At 40.4% G+C, this 22,802-nt stretch overlaps 2 protein-coding genes across 6 annotated transcripts in view; one reads left to right on the plus strand and one right to left on the minus strand.

The window, feature by feature from the left end:
• Positions 1–4,422: 4,422 nt before the first annotated feature.
• On the minus strand, positions 4,423–22,373 carry LOC133550218 (BRISC and BRCA1-A complex member 2-like). Its single transcript, XM_061896370.1, has 5 exons — positions 22,235–22,373; positions 20,733–20,888; positions 17,887–17,963; positions 5,044–5,138; positions 4,423–4,863 (listed from the first exon to the last, which is right to left on the minus strand). Exons 2-5 carry the CDS (start codon positions 20,867–20,869, stop codon positions 4,828–4,830), a joined length of 345 nt encoding a protein of 114 aa, XP_061752354.1. The 5' UTR covers positions 20,870–20,888; positions 22,235–22,373; the 3' UTR covers positions 4,423–4,827.
• Positions 22,329–22,802, plus strand: part of LOC133550215 (ribokinase-like) — a 70,121-nt gene continuing 69,647 nt past the window's right edge. For 3 of the 5 annotated variants that reach the window (XM_061896366.1, XM_061896365.1, XM_061896367.1), the window contains exon 1: positions 22,331–22,598. The gene's annotated coding sequence lies outside the window, so the exon portion shown is untranslated. Of the gene's footprint in view, positions 22,599–22,802 lie in introns of all 5 variants that reach the window. The other 2 variants (XM_061896364.1, XM_061896368.1) reach the window with 2 other exon arrangements.

Here is a 22,802-nt window from a genome sequence, read left to right on the forward strand (position 1 = left end):
GCCGTCCTGTACCAACAACAAGATGTTGAGATGCGAGTTGTAGCTTATGCTAGCAAAGGACTTTCATTCAGCGAAAAAGCGATACCCCGCCTATAAGCTAGAATTCCTTGCCTTGAAGTGGTCCATTGTGGAGAAATTTTATGTCCCGAAGATTGATGCTGCGAGCTACCGTTGGCTAGCTGTGCTGTCAACCTTTGATTTCAACATTAAGCACCCAGCTGGAAAGCGCAACCAGGATGCAGACGGGCCATTCAAGACGACCACATGACAAAATGATGACCCAGCTTCTCTTGAGAAAAAAAAGGCGGATTAAAATATTAGTTTCACACCATCTTTCAATCTCTCCCAGCCAAGACCTACCTGAAGATGCAGTCACTGTTTTATGTCAACATTGCCAGATAACTCTCTACTGACCATCACCTTGGTACAATCCCTCGCTACTCACCCAGATACTGTACAAACTCTGAATGAATCAAACAAAGTGTTTGGTTGCTATACCATACCCACCTACAGCCATGCAGAACTCAAACAACACCAAAAGTCTGACTCCCTCATAGGACAGGTCATAAAGATAGTAGAGGCTGACCAGCTTCGTTCCAGATTCCGAGAGCTTCGACTAATTCTCAAAGAAAAGAAGAGATTAGAAATAAAAGACGACCTTTTGTGCAGGAAATGTCAAGCAGGAGATCATCTAACATACCAACGCATTGCTCCTATGTCCCTTCGATCTGCAGTTCTGAGAAACTTGCATGGAGACATGAAACATATGGGTTTGGAAAGAATCCTAGATTTGGGAAGGTCAAGATTTTATTGGCCATAGATGGCTTCCGACACGGAGAAAAAGATAAAGACATGTGGACGTTGCATCAAAAGAAAGACAACCACAAAAGAAAGCATCTCTCGTAAATATCTATACAACTCGACCCATGGAACAAGTGTGCATTAACGATTACCCCTAGAACCTGACAGTCACAATACTAAAGACATTTTGGTCATCACGGATCATTTTACCTAATATGCCGTTGCCACACAAACCAAAGACCAGAAAGATACAACAGCTGCTAAAACCTTTTGGGAACAGTTTTAGTGCACTATGGGTTTTACTGAGCATCTGATAAGTGATGCACATTTGCAGGTCTTACCAAGGTGCGCACAAATCTTACCACTCAAGAGGTCAGCTTGTCAAGCGCTTAAACAGACCACTGTAAAAGGAAAAAAGAAAAAGGTAATTGGTGTGATAACGTAAAATCACTAACCCATGGCTATAATTGCACCAAAAGTGATGTCACAGGGTTCACTCTATATGAGCAGATGTTTGGACGCCAACCTCTATTGGCTGTAGACATTGCCTTTCATTTTTGTGTAAATGATGGTTCCCCATGATCACATTCCCAATATAGAAAAAATCTGGAAGCAAGACTGCAAGAAAGTTATCAGATAGCCACTGAAAACTCAAAAAAAGTTGCAGACGTCAAATTTTGTTTTGACAGGACATTAGGAGGGTCAACACTCTAAGAAAGCGATCGAATGCTTGTGAAAAATTTGAGGTTTCGGTGTAAACACAAGCTCGTGGACCAAATCCACCGTGTGTCTAGTTTTGGAAAAGATGGGAGACCTGCCAATGTACAAAGTGAAACCCATCTAAAAGGATGGTCCCATCTGAACTCTACAGAAAAACCTACTACTTCCTTGTGTGGACTTAACCGAAGAGGAGGAAATCGAACCAGTCAAACCTAAGGTTTGCCAGGCCCAGAGCTAGACAAAGTCAACCAAAGATACATTTTCAGATTCTGCTGACGACTCGATCATACATCCCACTCAATCGGTCAGAGGATGAAATTCCAAAAAAAGCAGAAATCAAAAGCTAATCTAGAAGGAGATGAAACCTTGTCACCTATACCATTGAGTTCCACAGCCCCCCAGCTTTGGGATGGTCCAGATGACAGTCCCTCGGCTAGTCCTGTTGAAACACCCTGATTTGGCAGGAGTGGAGCCAGAGTTTGTGGGTAATCAGAGTACTATTGGAGGAACAGTACCCCACTAAATTCGACCAATGAAGATAAATCAGAAAAAAAATTGGAAATCGAGCTATTGCGGATGACAAGGGAAATCCAGCAAATGAAGAAATTGTAAAAGTTTTACAGCGCACAGTCATCTGCAGCACATGAGAATGAAACTACAATAGACAAAGACACAACTGTTAACACACGGCGATCAAGTAGATCATGACATCCACCTGACTGTTTTCACTGCATTCAGTTAGGAAAACCATTATTGACTTTTGCACAAACTATTTTACAGAGCTTTAACCAGGCACTTGAAACTGTTAAAGGGGAACATTATCACCAGACCTATGTAAGCGTCAATATATACCTTGATGGTGCAAAAAAAAGACCATCTATTTTTTTAACCGATTTCCGAACTCTAAATGGGTGAATTTTGGCGAATTAAACGCCTTTCTGTTAATCGCGCTGGAGGCGATGACGTCAGAATGTGACGTCGCCGAGGTAACACACCCACCATTTTCATTTTCAACACATTACAAACACCGGGTCTCGGCTCTGTTATTTTCCGTTTTTTTGACTATTTTTTGGAACCTTGGAGACATCATGCCTCGACGGTGTGTTGTCGGAGGGTGTAACAACACTAACAGGGAGGGATTCAAGTTGCACCACTGGCCTGAAGATGCGAAAGTGTCTGCCGTCCGAGACCCCCCATTGCAATGATAGTCAACGAAGTCACAAAGGTGAGTTTTGTAGATGTGGACTGCCAGCTAATCGATGCTAATATGCTACGCTAATCGATGCTAACATGCTATTTACCGGCGGTGCTAAAGCAGACATGGCACAGAGATGTATGGATAACCTGTAGATGCATTTGCAACTATATTACGTTTCCTTCCACCCACATTTAATGCGAAAAAAACACTTACCAATCGACGGATTTAAGTTGCTCCAGTGTCAAAAGATGCGAAAGTCCTGATCGTTTGGTCCGCACATTTTACCGGCGATGCTAACGCAGCTATTCGGCCATGCTATGGCTATGAATAGCGTCAATAGCTATTCGGTCAATAGCCTCAGTTTCTTCTTCAATATTTTCATACTCCAACAATCTGTTTCAATACATGCGTAATCTGTTGAATCGCTTAAGCCGCTGAAATCAGAGTATGAATCCGAGCTAATGTCGCTATAGCTTGCTGTGGTATTCCCATTGTTTGTTTACATTGGCAGCACTGTGTGACGTCACAGGGAAATGGCCAGTGTCTTCGCAGGGAGCCGAAAATAAGGCACTTTAAAGCTTTATTTAGGGATATTCCGAGACCGGTAAAATTTTGAAAAAAAATTAAAAAAATACAACAAGCCACTGGGAACTGATTTTTATTGTTTTTAACCCTTTTGAAATTGTGATAATGTTCCCCTTTAATGACTGTGATAGTTATTAAATGAGCCCAAGACCAACGCATGAAGGGGCACATACAGCTTTAGGAGCGGAGGGTGTAAAATATGGTTACTAAACCCATTCATGTAAATGAAATGCAATTCCCAAACCCACCGCAAGGTGGCCACTATTTAAATGAGCCAAGAAGCAGACACACTAAAGACTGGTGCAAAAGACCGACACCAGGAGCTGTTTGCGTCGAGTTTTGCATTTTGCTGAGCTTCGACTGATGTTTTGAAAGACCGAGATTAAATCTTAACCACGAGGGTTCAGTGGCCAGCCTACCCCAGGGACAAGACAAGTGGGCAGGACTGGATCGCAGTGTGGCCAGCTGCAGCATCTGCACTGAACACCTCAAACTTCAAATTCCCTAAAAGCGACATGGATAAGAACACAACAAAACAAAGAGAAAAAACTACCCAGGTAGTCATAGTAATAGGTTTGTGTACACACATTTCAAATATCTTAATTATTTTTATTTTCTGTATGTCACATGAGTGGTATGTTGCCTGTTGTTTTGTAGCAATAAATGTTCAACTCTTAATTTTCCACAACTCTTTTATGACTCTTTTCGGGAGTCGTTCTTTCTAACATAAGGGTATCAAACACACAGTATGTGTCATTAGGTTGGTTAACTGAGTAACACAAAAGGCGCTACACATGTATTTATAGAGATCCGTCACACTACTAAGAATTTTGAAAAGCAAAACATGGAACGGACCTATTGAATTACAAGTAGACATGTAGACAGAGTTATGTCAAATAATGGTATAACACAATGTTATTGTAGGTGAATATTAGTTTTATCAGTCGTTTTTCAAAGTACGGACCTCTCAAATAGTTCCTGACAGCAAACCTCCCCATCAAATGCTAAGTGAAAGATCAACTTCAATAGCATGACATCGCATAACTTTATAAAGCTGGTAAACTTGCTAAAATATGTTGTGTTAAAAATAACGGTAACATAAATTTTGCACACACAGGTTTGTATCATCTGTTTAGTCTGACTTGGTGCTAGTGAATCACAACTCTGCAGACATGATCCAAAGCGGAGATAAAAGTAAGTCAAAATAGAGAGCCATTATTAATTGTTGTATCAGCCATCTTACAACAAAAATCTATGATTATCTCACTATTATACAAAAGTGCCTCTGCTCGCTTGGATGTTTTCAAATTGTCAATGAAAAAAAAAACATACAAAATAAAACAACACAATAAGCACATATTTCCTGTCTTGTCACAAGCTAGTTTAGCAATTAGCATGCCTTCTTGTCTGTTACTCCATGCAAGTTTAAATTAGTCTTCCAGTGATACATGTAAGATACGGTATATAGTTAATTTTTCAAAATAGAGGGGATGGTTATTTATTTACAGAAGAGGCTCCACACTTTATATGGCAATACACACTTGGCTGCTAGCCAATTCCTGTCAGCCAAGAGATCAAAAATAAAGTATCAGTCAGAGAGGATCTGCTTTTGTGATCGGCATAAACATAATTATTAGGTACAGCTGATTACATTTTTTTTTTTTTACAGAAATCGGCTAAAATTGATCGGTGAATGATGGATCTGCGCATCTCTAAAAGGATTTATTGCAAATACTTACAGGTAATTCTGTAGGTTCAGGCAGAAACTCAGCATCTTCTCCAAAAATGAAATCTGGAGGCAATTCTGGATAGCGGGCATTAAATATTATATCCCCTAGAAAAATAGGAAAACAGATTGTTAATTTTCTTACTATACAAGAATGAGAGTATACTCCTATAATAATAATAATGAATTAGATTTTATATCACGCTTTTCTATTATTAGATACTCAAAGCGCTCACAGAGAAGTGGAAACCCATCATTCATTCACACCTGGTACTGGTAGGCTACATTTGTAGCAACAGCTGCCCTGGGGTAGACTGACGAAAGCGAGCCTGCCAGTTTGTGCCTACGGCCCCTCCAAACACCACCTATCATTCATTCATCATTCGTTCACCAGTGTGAGCGGCACCGGGGGAAAGGTGAAGTGTCCTGCTCAACGAAAAAACGGCAGCGATTCGGATGTCAAGAGGCGGGAAGCGAACCTGCAACCCTCAGGTTTCTCGCATGGCCGCTCTACCCACTACACCATACCGCCTATAAAGATGAGAGGGATTTATTAATATTTTTGACAACTGAGTTACCACGTTAAAAATAAATATTGTCAGTTACTGAGCTCAAAATGTACTACTCTTTGAAGGAGTAGAAAGATGGCGGCGCCCGGACGGGCTGCGTCCTCGAGGGGCACTTGCTAAATATGGAACATTTGGCAGAAATACCGGACAATTCCACAAACTTTATGGCTGGCTCACATCGTGGTCACTCCGTGATCACGTATGACCGCCAGACACTGCTGGATGTGGACGTATCGGGCCGTTTTGGACTGATAGACGCGTGCGTGCTAAACATGCTAACTAGCATGGGAATACGTCGGCGGCTACATCCAGCGGCCTGTGAAGCAGGGGAGTCTAGTAGCAGCGGGGGCCGTCTACGGAGCAGACGCCAGCGGTGTGATCGGAAACGCGGATGTCGAGCGGGGCTAAAAACAAAGCAGAAGGCTAATCCCCACAGAACACCACTTCCCTCCATCCTGGAGACGGATTTAAATGGAAAATGCGAGACTACTGGTCTGGGTAAGGAGTCAGTTAAATTAGAACACGTTTTTTCTGCTTTGAGTGTTTCAGAGTTGGACATGTGTTTTACCGAGGTGGCTAACTATGATGCGTGCAGTTTATCAAAGCAACAAACAAACAATCGGAAAATCCCCGTTACTGAGGTGGCTAACCATGATGCGTGCAGTTTATCAAAACAACAAACAAACAATCGGAAAATCCCCGATACTGAGGTGGCTAACCATGATGCGTGCAGTTTATCAAAGCAACAATCAAACATTCGGAAAATTCCTGTCGTATCAATTCCTAGATATGGTCGTAACTATACTAAATGCACTGGGCATAATAAACACAACATTATTAATATTGCTACTACGGATAATTTGATCAAAAACTCCCTAAAACAGCCCACTACCTATAATATAGGTTTTTTAAACATAAGATCATTGTCTCCCAAAACGTTATTAGTTAATGATATTATCAGAGACAACAATCTTAACGTCATTGGTCTCAGCGAAACCTGGCTTAAACCAAACGACTTTTTTGCGCTAAATGAGGCATGTCCTCCTAACTTTACACATGTGCATATTGCCCGTCCGCTTAAAAGGGGCGGGGGGGTCGCACTAATATACAACGAAAACTTTAACCTTAGTCCTAACATAAATAATAAATATAAATCGTTTGAGGTGCTTACTATGAAGTCTGCCACACCGCTGCCTCTACACCTGGCTGTTATCTACCGCCCCCCAGGGCCCTATTCGGACTTTATCAATGAATTCTCAGAGTTCGTTGCTGATCTAGTGACACACGCCGATAATATAATCATAATGGGGGACTTTAATATCCATATGAATACCCCATCGGACCCACCGTGCGTAGCGCTCCAGACTGTAATTGATAGCTGTGGTCTCACACAAATAATAAATGAACCCACGCATCGCAACGGTAATACGATAGACCTAGTGCTTGTCAGGGGTATCACCGTCTCCAAAGTTACGATACCCCCGTATACTAAAGTATTGTCCGATCATTACCTTATAAAATTCGAGTTTCAGACGCATGTTCGTCAAATTAATAATAATAATAACTTCTATAGCAGCCGCAACATTAATACAGCCACAACGACAACTCTTGCTGACCTACTGCCCTCGGTAATGGCACCATTCCCAAAGTATGTGGGCTCTATTGATAACCTCACTAACAACTTTAACGACACCCTGCGCGAAACCATTGATAACATAGCACCGCTAAAGTTAAAAAAGGCTCCAAAAAAGCGCACCCCGTGGTTTACAGAAGAAACTAGAGCTCAGAAATTATTATGTAGAAAGCTGGAACGCAAATGGCGCACGACTAAACTTGAGGTGCACCATCAAGCATGGAGTGATGGTTTAATAACTTATAAACGCATGCTTACCTTAGCTAAAGCTAAATATTACTCAAATCTCATCCACTGTAATAAAAACGATCCTAAATTTTTGTTTAGTACGGTAGCATCGCTAACCCAACAAGGGACCCCTTCCAGTAGCTCAACCCACTCAGCTGATGACTTTATGCAATTCTTTAGTAAGAAAATTGAAGTCATTAGAAAGGAGATTAAAGACAATGCGTCCCAGCTACAGCGGGGTTCTATTAACACTGACACGATGGTATATACGGCGGATACTGCCCTCCAAAATAGTTTCTCTCGTTTTGAGGAAATAACATTAGAGGAATTGTTACAACGTGTAAATGGAATAAAACAGACAACATGCTTACTTGACCCTCTTCCTGGGAAACTGATCAAGGAGCTCTTTGTATTATTAGGTCCATCAGTGCTAAATATTATAAACTTATCACTCTCCTCGGGCACTGTTCCCCTAGCATTCAAAAAAGCGGTTATTCATCCTCTTCTTAAAAGACCTAACCTCGATCCTGACCTCATGGTAAACTACCGACCGGTGTCTCACCTTCCCTTCATTTCAAAAATCCTTGAAAAAATTGTTGCGGAGCAGTTAAATGAACACTTAGCGTCTAACAATCTATGTGAAACCTTTCTATCCGGTTTCAGGGCAAATCACTCCACGGAGACAGCCCTCGCAAAAATGACTAATGATCTATTGCTAACGATGGATTCTGATGCGTCATCTATGTTGCTGCTCCTCGATCTTAGCGCTGCTTTCGATACCGTCGATCATAATATTTTATTAGAACGTATCAAAACACGAATTGGTATGTCAGACTTAGCCCTGTCTTGGTTTAACTCTTATCTTACTGATAGGATGCAGTGTGTCTCCCATAACAATGTGACCTCGGACTACGTTAAGGTAACGTGTGGAGTTCCCCAGGGTTCGGTCCTTGGCCCTGCACTCTTCAGCATCTACATGCTGCCGCTAGGTGACATCATACGCAAATACGGTGTTAGCTTTCACTGTTATGCTGATGACACCCAACTCTACATGCCCCTAAAGCTGACCAACACGCCAGATTGTAGTCAGCTGGAGGCGTGTCTTAATGAAATTAAACAATGGATGTCCGCTAACTTTTTGCAACTCAACGCCAAAAAAACGGAAATGCTGATTATCGGTCCTGCTAGACACCGAACTCTATTTAATAATACAACTCTAACATTTGACAACCAAACAATTAAACAAGGCGACACGGTAAAGAATCTGGGTATTATCTTCGACCCAACTCTCTCATTTGAGGCACACATTAAAAGCGTTACTAAAACGGCCTTCTTTCATCTCCGTAATATCGCTAAAATTCGCTCCATTCTGTCCACTAAAGACGCTGAGATCATTATCCATGCGTTTGTTACGTCTCGCCTCGACTACTGTAACGTATTATTTTCGGGTCTCCCCATGTCTAGCATTAAAAGATTACAGTTGGTACAAAATGCGGCTGCTAGACTTTTGACAAGAACAAGAAAGTTTGATCACATTACGCCTATACTGGCTCACCTGCACTGGCTTCCTGTGCACTTAAGATGTGACTTTAAGGTTTTACTACTTACGTATAAAATACTACACGGTCTAGCTCCATCCTATCTTGCCGATTGTATTGTACCATATGTCCCGGCAAGAAATCTGCGTTCAAAGGACTCCGGCTTGTTAGTGATTCCCAAAGCCCAAAAAAAGTCTGCGGGCTATAGAGCGTTTTCCGTTCGGGCTCCAGTACTCTGGAATGCCCTCCCGGTAACAGTTCGAGATGCCACCTCAGTAGAAGCATTTAAGTCTCACCTTAAAACTCATTTGTATACTCTAGCCTTTAAATAGACTCCCTTTTTAGACCAGTTGATCTGCCGTTTCTTTTCTTTTTCTTCTATGTCCCACTCTCCCTTGTGGAGGGGGTCCGGTCCGATCCGGTGGCCATGTACTGCTTGCCTGTGTATCGGCTGGGGACATCTCTGCGCTGCTGATCCGCCTCCGCTTGGGTTGGTTTCCTGCTGGCTCTGCTGTGAACGGGACTCTCGCTGCTGTGTTGGATCCGCTTTGGACTAGACTCTCGCGACTGTGTTGGATCCATTGTGGATTGAACTTTCACAGTATCATGTTAGACCCGCTCGACATCCATTGCTTTCCTCCTCTCTAAGGTTCTCATAGTCATTATTGTCACCGACGTCCCACTGGGTCATTATTGTCACCGATGTCCCACTGGGTGTGAGTTTTCTTTGCCCTTATGTGGGCCTACCGAGGATGTCGTGGTGGTTTGTGCAGCACTTTGAGACACTAGTGATTTAGGGCTATATAAGTAAACATTGATTGATTGATATTCAAAATATGCTAAGGCAAATATTTATCCATTTTTATGCAGCTTAACCTAATACATGTGCGGTGACCTTTACTGTATGTTTGCTTTGGAGATGTGGCAAATCATTTTGGGGTAACATAAATACATAAACAATAAAATAATTATGTTAAACCACCACACTTGACAGCTGGGTCTGACATAAATGTCTCGTTAGCAGTTGTGTTTTCCGCATGACATGAATTTGAGCCGTGGGTTCTTTTTGATTCATGCACCAAACATAATGAGCAAACCTGACATTTAGCAAGTATGCCACTCAAATTCAGTCTTCAGAAAATTAATCAAGTCATTACAAAATAAGATTGTACTGCATATAACAAACAGAGAGATGTCACTTATGTTTTAAAGTATCAACATGTATTAAATACAAGTATTCTAATTATGTTTGGTGATAAAAGGTAACCCCTGAAAATGCTCTCAGTGCCATCATACTTTTTTGCTGATTTTAGTTTAGCTGATTCTAGTTCACAATGTTCTAAATCTGATATTATGTTGAGCAATTCTATTCATGCGCTCTTCAGTTCTGCTTTTTTGGGGTGACTGACGACAGCAGAAACGGACAGACACATTTAAACTTTTGTAGGTACATTTCAAATAGAGAGCACTTAGACAAAGGGATGTGTTGCAAGGTACTGGAAGTCAAGCAAAGATTTGCTGGCATGGATCCAGGTGAAAAAACGTTTCTCAGAGCAAGTTATACAACATTTTCTATACATTGGGACTTCTACCTAGAATGGTAAACATTGTACAATAATAAGTGAAGATCTGTACAACATGTTTTGTACTAGTCCTATTTCAGTCAGGGCCTTATCATGAAAAAATAACTTTTCTTACTTACTGGTGGTACCTGATGTTGTGTATTTGGGATCCACATATCTCCCAAAAATTTTAAATCAAACTGTGGAGGCATTGCAGAGATATTTATAAAACAATCTTGCCTTCTTTCATACTTCTTGTTACAGCTGGGCGATATGGCCTTTTTTTAATATCTCGATATTTTTAGGCCATGTCGCGATACACGATATATCTCTCGATATTTTGCCTCAGCCTTGAATTAACACTTGATGCATACAATCACAGCAATATGGTGATTCTAAATGTCTACATTAAAACATTTCTGTTCATACTGCATTAATATATGCTCATTTTAAACTTTCATGCAGAGAGAGAAATCACAACGTATTCAATTTAGCAAAACTGTATTTATTAAACAGTTATTAAGGAGTGGCACAAACATTCATGTCATGTCCAAAACAAAGTGCAAGATTGTTTGAGACATTTTAAAACGAGCTATTAGTGCACTTTTGTGCATCATGTCACTAAGATGACATATCAAAACAACACTAAATTAAAGTGCACTTTTTGTACAGAACGCCACTACAATAGTTAAAAACAAATAAAGTGCACTTTTGTGCATAAGGTCACACAAGATAATTCAATAAGTGTCAGGTAAAAATGAGCTCCATATCAAATAGTATATGTCATACAGTGTTGATGTGGAAAGAGTTGCTTCGGCATTTTGTGGGTGTGGCAACGAACAGAGATGTTGACATGCACAGCTTGAAGCACTCTTCATTGTCTAGCGGGTGACTTTCCAAATGATGCTACAAATTAGCAGTGCTGCTACTTTTTGTAGCAACGCTTCTGCCGTATAAATGTTCAACATGTTCCTGCTTGAAGCCAAACCACCACAAAACGATGCACTTCGTGCTCTTTTTCTTGGGAATTAATTATTCCTTCATTTGTAACCAGATTTGCACCTTCTCTCTCTTGTATTACCACTCGCAACACATCGCTAGCATCACAGCTAATGTTACCCATGTCGCTACCTCTCTGCTCGGGGAGGGTGTGTGACGTTGCACGCGTGACGTATGTAAGAAGATGCGCTTATTTTAAGTCTCTGTGAGAAGGAGAGAAAAGAAAGAGGGAGAAACACATGCACTTTAATGCCCGCAGCTAACAGCAACTGCGTGAGAACGTATACTCGAATATCACGATGTATCGCCAAGCCCTACTTCTTCTAAACAATTTGTTTGGAATTTGCTGTGTCCTGTGACATTTTTCCCACTGTTGACGTCAGCTGATTATCCATATATGGTATACATGTACGCAAAGTGCGTTGCGGGAGTATGTCATTGTAGTGTGCACTACAGTCAATAAGCTCCTTCTTTTTTGCTATCCTCTTGATGTGGGGCAGACTGGCTCGTACATGCACATGCATCCTCTGCTGTTGCCATTTCTAATACGAAGTAGCGTATAGTTTGAGCTTATACAGAACAAGTCGAAGTGGAGCCACAAAACGGCGGATCCTGAAGAGAAGGTACAAAAAGCAGCCGGAAAATGGTCTGTACAACATAATCTATACAAAATTGTGTCCAAAGAACCACCACTACATGTTACGAAGGGCACAACAAAGTGTTACAAATGCAGAAAACATGTCCCCTTTAACATACACAACAAGAAACGCCACATGTTGTTGTTCAGCGGTACCAGGCAGTGTGGTGGAGTGGACGGGGCCTGGCTTTGAATTAATAAGGCTTGGGTCCGTGCAGAGTGTACCGTGCATTGGCACGCAATAAGTGGACAGGTCCATATGCCGGCAGACACCAACCTGCAGCCTTGCATCCTTGATTGAACAAACATTTGTCCTCAGGACAAAGCACAGGAAAATACAACTGCAGAGATGTCATGTGCGATGATAAATGCCAATGGCTTGGCTTTTGTTTACTCCCAAGTTGCAGTCTACACGTCTGCAAGAATTAAAGACATCTTCCACAACCAAGGCAGTGTATATATACATTCATCAATGGGGCATTCGGATATTGGCATTTATGTGCTGACGGTAATCTGGCTTTTAGTGTTGGTGAGTAAAGACAAGTAAGCATTGGAAAAAGTGCATATTACTCCTTCCATTTTGATTTAGGATACAAAACTGAGGGGGAAAACTTATAAAACAAAAGCTATAGTAAATCAAGGTATTTTACTATGAAATAGAGTGACCCAGAACCAAACACTAACAATAACCGGCCCTCATCTGATGAACAACTTCCAATCATAAACATTACTTTTCTCACACACGTTTTATTCGTTTGCTATGAACTCAATTGCTGAGAGAAACAGTCCTTAGAAAATGTATTAACTCGTTCCAGATTAATTTGCCTGAGTCGCACATTATGAATAGATAAAACAAAATTGTGTCTTTGTAAATTGAATACCATAGAGGTGCTACAACCTCTACTAAGACCAAAATTGGAATAATTAAATTGTTGTTTAAATTTTGCATCATGCATGATGACACACAAGACCTTGGCGAACCTCATGAGACATCAGTTCTGAACAACATTGGATTAATTCTGTCCTCGTGGCTAGTTTTCCCCCGTTCCTTTGTACGAAAAGAAGGGCCTGCTTTAGCAAGATGTGTTAAGAATAATACATGAGAGGTAATGATTGCTGTACAGTATATCAAAGAAGTCATATGAAGTAAGCAGTCCTGCATTAAAACGACTCACTTTGTTACAGTAGTTAACTTCTTTTTCATTAGTATGGTTGTCAAAAACATTGGTACTTTGATACCAAGTCGATACCAACACACAAAAAATACATTACCTGATTTTTTTCAATATTGTCAGGAAAGAATATAGTACACTTTTTGTTTGACGAGCTGTACCCATTCTTGGTGAGTGAGCACTAAGTTAGCAACGAAAAATTAAAATAAAATAAAATGTTTATTCGTGGAAGCCTGTCACCAAGGGTGATTTGGCACTTTTGGTTTGCCCATACCTATAAACAAATTATAATTGAAGTGTGGCAGTGGAGCATAACTGTAGTTGTGGTATAACTTTGCTTCACAACGCCGAGTTAGCCAGAGAATAACACATAGCAGAAATGATCTACTTAGTTGCTATATTTAGCAAGTAGGGGTACATAATAAAAGTAAAAGAGAGGTGTATCTTGTGTCATACATTTCTTCGGCAACCAGAAGCTGTCACAAAAGTATTTGCTGCGCAAGTGACAGCAGAGCTCCGCCACCACAAGCCCAGGGAGTATGCATTACTAAAAAGTGAAGAAAACCTCCGGAAGCTACAGCTCAACATTTATTGCTTCCATAGGGGCTAAGAAAACACAGCTTAGAGACACTCTTCTGTTGTCTGGCAACATTTTTAACACCACTGATTTACTTATTTCATCAGAAAAACTAAGTGTGGCCATTTGCTGAATGCAAGTCTTTATTTTGTTAGCCCTGTGGCACATTGTAGAAATAAAATAAACCATGAAAAATAAATTAAACAAAATTTACAAATATAGCAAAAAGGCAACAGATAGCAAGAAAAGGTAAACATATTGATACTAATAAAAAATTAAAAGCACAAGGGTTTATTTATCTTTAAATATGCGTTTTATCTTTTTTATTAACCTATTTTATTACAAATTACATGATGATGTCACACTACCACCATATTGACAAAATATTATGAACAATATTGTTAGTGCTGTGTTCCTATATAACTTTTTCACTTCTGAAACAATACCGATATTGGAGCCTTGATTTATGGCCAATACTGTTATTAATCTGATACGATGCCAGCAGGAATCACAATGCATTTTGTAAATTACTTCACTAAAATACAAGAAATGACCAACCTTGTTGAAATGCATTTAGCTGTTAACTGGCTGTAAACATGCTTCAGGACTGCTTGTATCAGGGCTTATATCGGAGATTTTAAATACAAGCCGATGTTTTTTTTTCCCTCATCTTCCCCCAGCGTCTACCTTATTCCCATCTTTTACAGGGCGCTTGTGGTGACCCATCATTGTTCTATTTCTGTAACCCTGTCATACTTGCCAACCCTCCCGGATTTTCCGGGAGACTCCCGAAATTCAGCACCTCTCCCGAAAATCTCCCGGGAGAAATTTTCTCCCGAAAATCTCCCGAAATTCAGGCGGAGCTGGAGGCCACGCCCCCTCCAGCTCCATGCGGACCTGAGTGAAAATAGCCTGTTTTCATGTCCGCTTTCCCACAATATAATAAGCGTGTCTGCCCAATGACGTTATAACTGTAGAATGATCGAGGGCGAATTCTTGGTTTATTATGTGGGTTTATTGTTAGGCAGTTTCATTAACGTCCTCCCAGCGCGGTAACAACACACAACAAGAGCAGTCACTTTTTCGTCTATCGTAAAGCAGTTCGTCTACTGTAAACAGCAATGTTGTGACACTCTTAAACAGGACAACACTGCCATCTACTATACATGCACCACAACACCTCCAGGCAACACCTCCAGGCAACTTCAATCCTTTACTAATACCCTCCTCCATTCACATCCCATCTACCCGGATTGTAAATAACCTAATGTAACTAATAGAATGTATGTCTAATGTATATACTTGTTCTTATGCTATCTGAACTCACTATGTTCTCTGCTCGCTGTACATATCCTAGTAAGTAAGACCTACACTGTTTCAAGTACTAATATCAACCAAAGGTCCTCATTCCACCCCCCGGATTGTAAATAATGTAAATAATTCAATGTATATACTATGATGATTAACTTGTGTGATGACTGTATTATGCTGATAGTATGTATGTGTACCATGAATTGATTAACGTGGACCCTGACTTAAACAAGTTGAAAAACTTATTCGGGTGTTACCATTTAGTGGTCAATTGTACGGAATATGTACCGTACTGTGCAATCTACTAATAAAAGTTTCAATCAATCATGCATATGTGACAATAACATCTACGGCTTTTAGAGAGTGCAGTGCACAACTGTGCACACGACAGCTGTAAATATACTCCTCCCCTCTTAACCACGCCCCCTACACCCACCTTCCAAAATCGGAGGTCTCAAGGTTGGCAAGTATGAACCCTGTACACTGTTTGTTTGTTTAATCTTAAATGGCTTTGTGCTGAAAAAAAATTGTTGTACTTGTGAAATGACAATAAAGATCCATCATCATCATCATCATTATCCAAAATCGAACCGATATCAATACTGGATTAGGATCATTTTCTACCGCTTATTCCCTTTCGGGGTCGCGGGGGGCGCTGGCGCCTATCTCAGCTACAATCGGGCAGAAGGCAGCGTACACCCTGGACAAGTCGCCACCTCATCGCAGGGCCAACACAGATAGACAGACAACATTCACACTCACATTCACACACTAGGGCCAATTTAGTGTTGCCAATCAACCTATCCCCAGGTGCATGTCTTTGGAAGTGGGAGGAAGCCGCAGTACCCGGAGGGAACCCACGCATTCACGGGGAGAACATGCGAACTCCACACAGAAAGATCCCGTGCCTGGATTTGAACCAAGGACTGCAGGAACTTCGTATTGTGAGGCAGACGCACTAACCCCTCTGCCACCGTGAAGCCCTGGATTAGGATACCGCTTATTTTATATATTTAAAGGTTCCACACCACTGCTCTTCTTTTTAGAATGTAAAACAGTTGACTATTGTTGTTATTTCTGCTAATAATGATAAGCGCAGTGTTGTTTGTTTTGATATTGTATACTGGAAGGCTATAGGCGAGAGCTGCACGATTATAGCCAAAATATTAACCACAATTATTTTAATCAATATTGAAATCACGATTATCAATCACAATGATTCATAATGTTATGTAAAACATTTTTATTGTACTTTATATTTTAAAGAACAATATAAAAACTTGGTTTTTATTTTAAAATGAAACTAAGAATGAAAATAATTCCAAAGTAAAAAACAAAACTAATTCACAAAGGGCTAACTACAAACATGTATGCCATTGGAGACTCCGCTCATAAATTGCAATCACAACAAAATACGATTATGAAAAAAAAGTCACATTAGGAGTTGGTATATATAGGAAAATACCAATTTTGGCCAAATAAAACATAATTGTGTCCAATACTTTGGCATGTCTTTAAAAGGCGGACGGATACAGGATCCCTCAGTGCACTGTTACTGTAAAAGTTTATTTGTACTTTGGGCACCCCGGCTTTTGTGGTTTTTTGTTGAGGTTTTTCGCGCACGTATGAAACCGCAACTGATGTTGCATGCAAACGATGGTGGTTGAAAAAAAGAAGGGAAATGTTGTCAAAGCGTAAAATGCCGCCACAACTCCATTTGTTTGGATGTGAACATTTTGCAATGCGGCTTCTGTGCTGAATGTTGGTTCCTCAGCGCAGGCATTTCTGTCTTTCTGGGAACAAGTATGAGGGTGCCTAGAGAACGGCTAGGCGTGCGAGCGTGTTATAGGGTTAAAATGCATGCCTGTTGACACCCTGTCGGTCACTCTGCAGGAGGAAGGTACCAATGTGATAAAAGCATTTATTTTTCTTATTATTTTCAGGATCTACTGGCGACCGGCCAATTTATTGTCACCCTCTGTTCCCAAAACTTTCACTCACTCTTAATAGTCCACAGTGTTTCATTCGCCCCTGGTGGTTTGTCAATTGTGAAAGTGCTTGATTTGATATGCTGAGGAGCATGCTTTTTACATCTTAATATCGCCTAGGATCTCCCTAATTTAATCGTAACAGCCAAAATTGTGATCGTGATTAAAATTTGATGAATTGTTCAGCCCTACCATTAAAAATTGCCCTACTGCTATTCCATCCATCCATTTTCTACCGCTTGTCTCGTTCGGGATCGCAGGGGGTGCTAGAGCCTATCTCTGCTGCATTCGGGCGGAAGGCGGAATGCCACCTCATCCCAGGGCCAACACAGACAGACAACATTCACACTCACATTCACACACTAGGGCAAATTTTGTGTTGCCAATCAACCTATCCCCAGGTGTATGTATTTGGTGGTGGGAGGAAGCCGGAGTACCCGGAAGGAACCCACGCAGTCACGGGGAGAACATGCAAACTCCACACAGAAAGATCCCGAGCCCGGGATTGAACTCAGGACTACTCAGCCACCTTCGTATTGTGAGGCACGTGCACTAACTCCTGTTCCACCAGGTTGCCCCCTGCTGCAATTTTTTTTTAAATGTATAGTTACCTCTTGGTAGCTTTACCTATAACTTACGTACATTTGAGGGTTTCTCCAGCGTAGGGGATGTGAAGTTTAAAGCGATCACAGCATGGGCCCGGGGTCAGAGACGTACATCTAAACATGAAAGATTAGAAAAATAAAAACAGCGCAATCAATGAGCGAGAACAAACCGGTCATAGCATTTTGTAATTTGCAAGCCAATTATATTTGATCGCAAGTAAATGCATCTGTATTGACTTATTAGTTGAAAAAAGTAATGTGGTTTATTTTAGCACAGTTCAAATACAACTGCCACTTAAAATATAGTTTATGGTCAAACATAACCACGTCCATAAATATACAAAGATAGTTTATTCACAACTGACAAAAAATATGTAGATTTAGATGTTGTGCTACAAAACTAAGTCTAAACTAACACTATCTAACTCTAACCTGATTAGTTACTTAAGAAAAAAATTTGATTTTTCATTATTTCCATTATCCATCCATCCATTTACTACCGCTTGTACCATTTGGGGTCGCAGGGGGTGCTGGAGCCTATCTCAGCTCCATTCGGGCGGAAGGCGGCGTACACCCTGGACACATCGCCACCTCATCGCAGGGCCAACACAGATAGACAGACAACTATTTCCATTATTAGCCAGCCAATTTATTGAATAGGTACATTTGTTCATCTGCTCAGTAAAACATTTCAACAAAACAATGCAGCTCCTTAATTAATTTTGGTATGTGGTCCTTGTCACAACAATACTCTGAAGCCTCATAAACGGGTAAGAATGACGACTCAACAGTAACAAAAAATGGATAACTCACACATTAGAGCAACAGGTATGCATTAGAGCATCCACGGTTGAGTGCAGACTATTCAACCTCTGAAAGAGTGAAATCAAAGCAACCTAGAAGTGCCACACAACGCTGTCAAAACTAGGGCTGCGAATCAATGGGTATCCCATGATTCCATTCAATATCGATTCTTGGGGTCGCGATACGATAATATTTAGATTTTTTTTGATTCAACGCGATTCTCGATTCAAAAACGATATTTTTCCGATTCAAAACGATTCTGTATTCATTCAATACATAGAATTTCAGCAGGATCAGAATCAGAATCAGAATCAGACATACTTTATTAATCCCTGAGGGAAAAATTAAATTTTCAGCACAATCCCATTCAAGATCAGACAAACATTACAGGGAGACAGAACAGGATCGCTGACGGGTCTGCCAACTTCCGGCGCCCCCTTACAAAAAAGGTGAAATACAGGTAAACAAGTGGGGGGAACGGGGAAAAAAAAAAAAAAAAAAAAGATTAAAATAAAATAAAAAAAATCGGTCTAAGCCTAGGCCCCTGGAGAAGGGGTCTAAGACTGAGGCCAAGGGAAAAAAACAACTCGTAGCCATAGTACACATCCCTCTTACATGTGTGTAAGAGGGAAACATCAAACATCAAAGAATACAAAGGACATGAAAGACATTAAAGTAGCGGAGCTGATGCAACCAGCCACTTCTAAATACAGCTATGAATAAAAAGTTAAAGAAACATATACACTGTGGTGGCCTTTGCGGTGTTCCACATCGTCGTCTGCTGGGGTGCAGGGAGCATGGCCAGAGACTGGAGCAGACCCAACAAAGCCACCATGAGAGACGACTTCACTCTCGGTCGCCAACCAACTCTCGGCCAGTGTCCAGTCCGCATGGATGAGCGAGGATACGTCCAAGAAGACTGAGGTGTCCGAAACCTGCTCATTCAGCCCAGACACTGTGAAGCTCGTCTGTCCCGGCGCTCAGTGCCAGCTCTGCAGCCCTGTCTCTTCATCTGCATCTCCTCTGGTCTCTCCAAACGAACTCTGGTGTGACTGGGACCCAGCAGATGGTATCCATGGCCAAAAGGCTCCCAGGAGGCAGATCCAGAAGTCCACAAAAAAGCACCGCAGAGGTCACGAAAGTGCCACCCCTTGTCACACAGTCCCAAAGGGTCCCGGACCATAAGGCAAAAAAATATATATATATACTGTATATAAAAACACATGAAAACAAGAGGGAAACACAAAAGGATGACACAAGAGCACAGAGCTCCTGCCAAAAGCATCCACTACAGCGGCGCTATCTTGGGGAAATAAAAAAATAAATAAATAAAAAAAGTCTACCCCAGTCTGCTGACATGCAAGCAGAGTAGTAGATTTTTTTTTTAAAAGCTTTTATAATTGTAAAGGACAATGTTTTATCAACTGATTGCAATAATGTAAATTTGTTTTAACTATTAAATGAACCAAAAATATGACTTATTTTATCTTTGTGAAAACATTGGACACAGTGTTTTATCAAGCTTATGAGATGCGATGCAAGTGTAAGCCACTGTGACACTATTGTTCTTTTTCTTATTTTTTATAAATGTCTAAAGATAATGTCAATGAGGGATTTTTAATCACTGCTATGCTGAAATTATAACTAATATTGATACTGTTGTTGATAATATAACTTTTTGTTGCAGTACTTTTGGTTTGTTTTGTGTCGTGTTTGTGTCTCCTCAATTGCTCTGTTTATTGCATTTTGAGTTTTGCTGGGTCACGTTTGGTTTTGGAATTGGATTGCATTGTTATGGTATTGCTGTGTGTTGGTTTGTTGGATTGATTAAAAAAAATAAAACAAGAGAATCGATTCTGAATCGCACAATGTGAGAATCGCGATTCGTATTCGAATCGATTTTTCCCACACCAAAATTTCCATTTTTCCGAATAATATTTGATTTCCAGTGTAGAAAGAATGCTGTACTAAAATTTGATTGATTGATATATTTGCTCTGGAATATGGATTTTAGTCTATCATCTAACAGCATGACTGCTGAGATTTAGTCCCATGTTCGTGCAAAACTATATATCTCACCCAGTTTTTAGATCTGTGACACGAAGGCAGTTTGTAGAGTCCAGTCCCACACGGCCATTCCGCACCACGCTGCACAGCAAGGGCCGCAACTCAGGTGAGATCCTGTGCAGTGCAACCTCTGGAGACATGTTGTTCATCTTTTCCACCTTGAGGAATCTGGGAAAAAAAGGCAACAACATTATAGATAATGCAGAACATAAAATTTGTGTGCGCTATCTTGCAACCACTTTAATTTATAGTGCTAAATATATGTATGTATATATACACACACAAACATATATATATATATATATATATATATATATATATATATATATATATACATACATACATATATATATATATACAGTGGGGCAAAAAGTATTTAGTCAGTGCAAGTTCTCCCACTTAAAATGCTGACAGAGGTCTGTAATTTTCATCTTAGGTGAGTGTGAATGTTGTCTGTCTATCTGTGTTGGCCCTGCGATGAGGTGGCGACTTGTCCAGGCTGTACCCTGCCTTCCGCCCGATTGTACCTGAGATAGGCGCCAGCGCCCCCCGCGACCCCGAAAGGGAATAAGCGGTAGAAAATTGATGGATGGATGGTACACTTCAACTGTGAGAGACAGAATGTGAAAAAAAATCCAGGTATTCACATTGTAGGAATTTTAAAGAATTTATTTGTAGATTATGGTGGAAAATAAGTATTTGGTCAACCATTCAAAGCTCTCACTGATGGAAGGATGTTTTGGCTCAAAATCTCACGATACATGGCCCCATTCATTCTTTCCTTAACACGGATCAATCGTCCTGTCCCCTTAGCAGAAATACATGCTTAGCACCCCCCATGCTTCACCGTAGGTGTGGTGTTCTTGGGATGCAACTCAGTATTCCTCTCCCTCCAAACACAACAAGTTGAGTTTATACCAATAAGTTCTATTTTGGTTTTATCTGACCACGTGAGATTCTCCCAATCCTCTGCTGTATCATCAATGTATCCATTTTGGTATAAACTCAACTCGTCGTGAAAATTACAGACCTCTGTCATCATTTTAAGTGGGAGAACTTGCACAATCGGTGGCTGACTAAATACTTTTTTGCCCCAATGTATACATTCATAATATCTATATGATTACATAAATAAGTTACTTATATTTGAGCATGGCATTAATAACCGGGAAAATAATCAGTACCTGCACTTTAGATATACAACGTTGATAATAAAAAGGGGTTCTAAAAATGAATCTTCAAGAGGCAAGACAGTTTGACGTCGAGCTATTTAGGTATCAACGTTTATCCCGTTATTAAACTTGCGAATGTAATTTGAATCATCATTAAAATGTGATTTCAGAAACAATTAGATATTATAGTAATAAACTGGTAAATGGTCGAAACAGGTTGATGAGATTGTAAAATTACAGCATGGCAAGTAAATCGCAAATAGACAAACATTTGCTTCCATCAATAAAATAGATATTCAGTGCTCTTGATTCAAGAAGTATATATTGTTTAAATTGTGATACCTGGAAGACCTCGAAATTGAATCTCTTAAACGCTGAATTGATTGTTTACTTCATTCTTGCAACAAGTTCCGGGTGCATGCTGTTTGGGTCCTTCTGAAGGACCTCTTTTAGAGGTCTACAATAATGCCTGTTTAGTGAATGAATGTCAACGTTCCGATATCCAGTTTTCATTTGGATAAATCCACATACCTGTCTTAAAAAATACAACATTATGTTACCATAAGTATGTTTTTAGTATTTCATAGGAGTGTGTCTGATACTGAAAAACGACCAGGGACCAGTCACATGTTTGGACAGCTGTAATCAGAACTTTGACCTCAAGTCTACAAATGTACCTCGCACGGCAATCATAAAATCACTAAAGGTAAATATTATTTTGCATTGATTCTTCTAACATCAAGTTATTTTTACTATCGCTCTTTTGAAATTCATATTCCCTTAACGCGTTATCCACGTACTATTTCTAACGTTTACAAACTTAAGAAGCTGCACAACGTTGATTTTGGATTTCAGATTTCAGGTACACATAGACGAAACACACACAATGTACTGCATCGGCAACTTGTCA

Source organism: Nerophis ophidion, linkage group LG03 (genome assembly GCF_033978795.1).
Source record: "Nerophis ophidion isolate RoL-2023_Sa linkage group LG03, RoL_Noph_v1.0, whole genome shotgun sequence".
Lineage (NCBI taxonomy): Eukaryota > Metazoa > Chordata > Actinopteri > Syngnathiformes > Syngnathidae > Nerophis > Nerophis ophidion.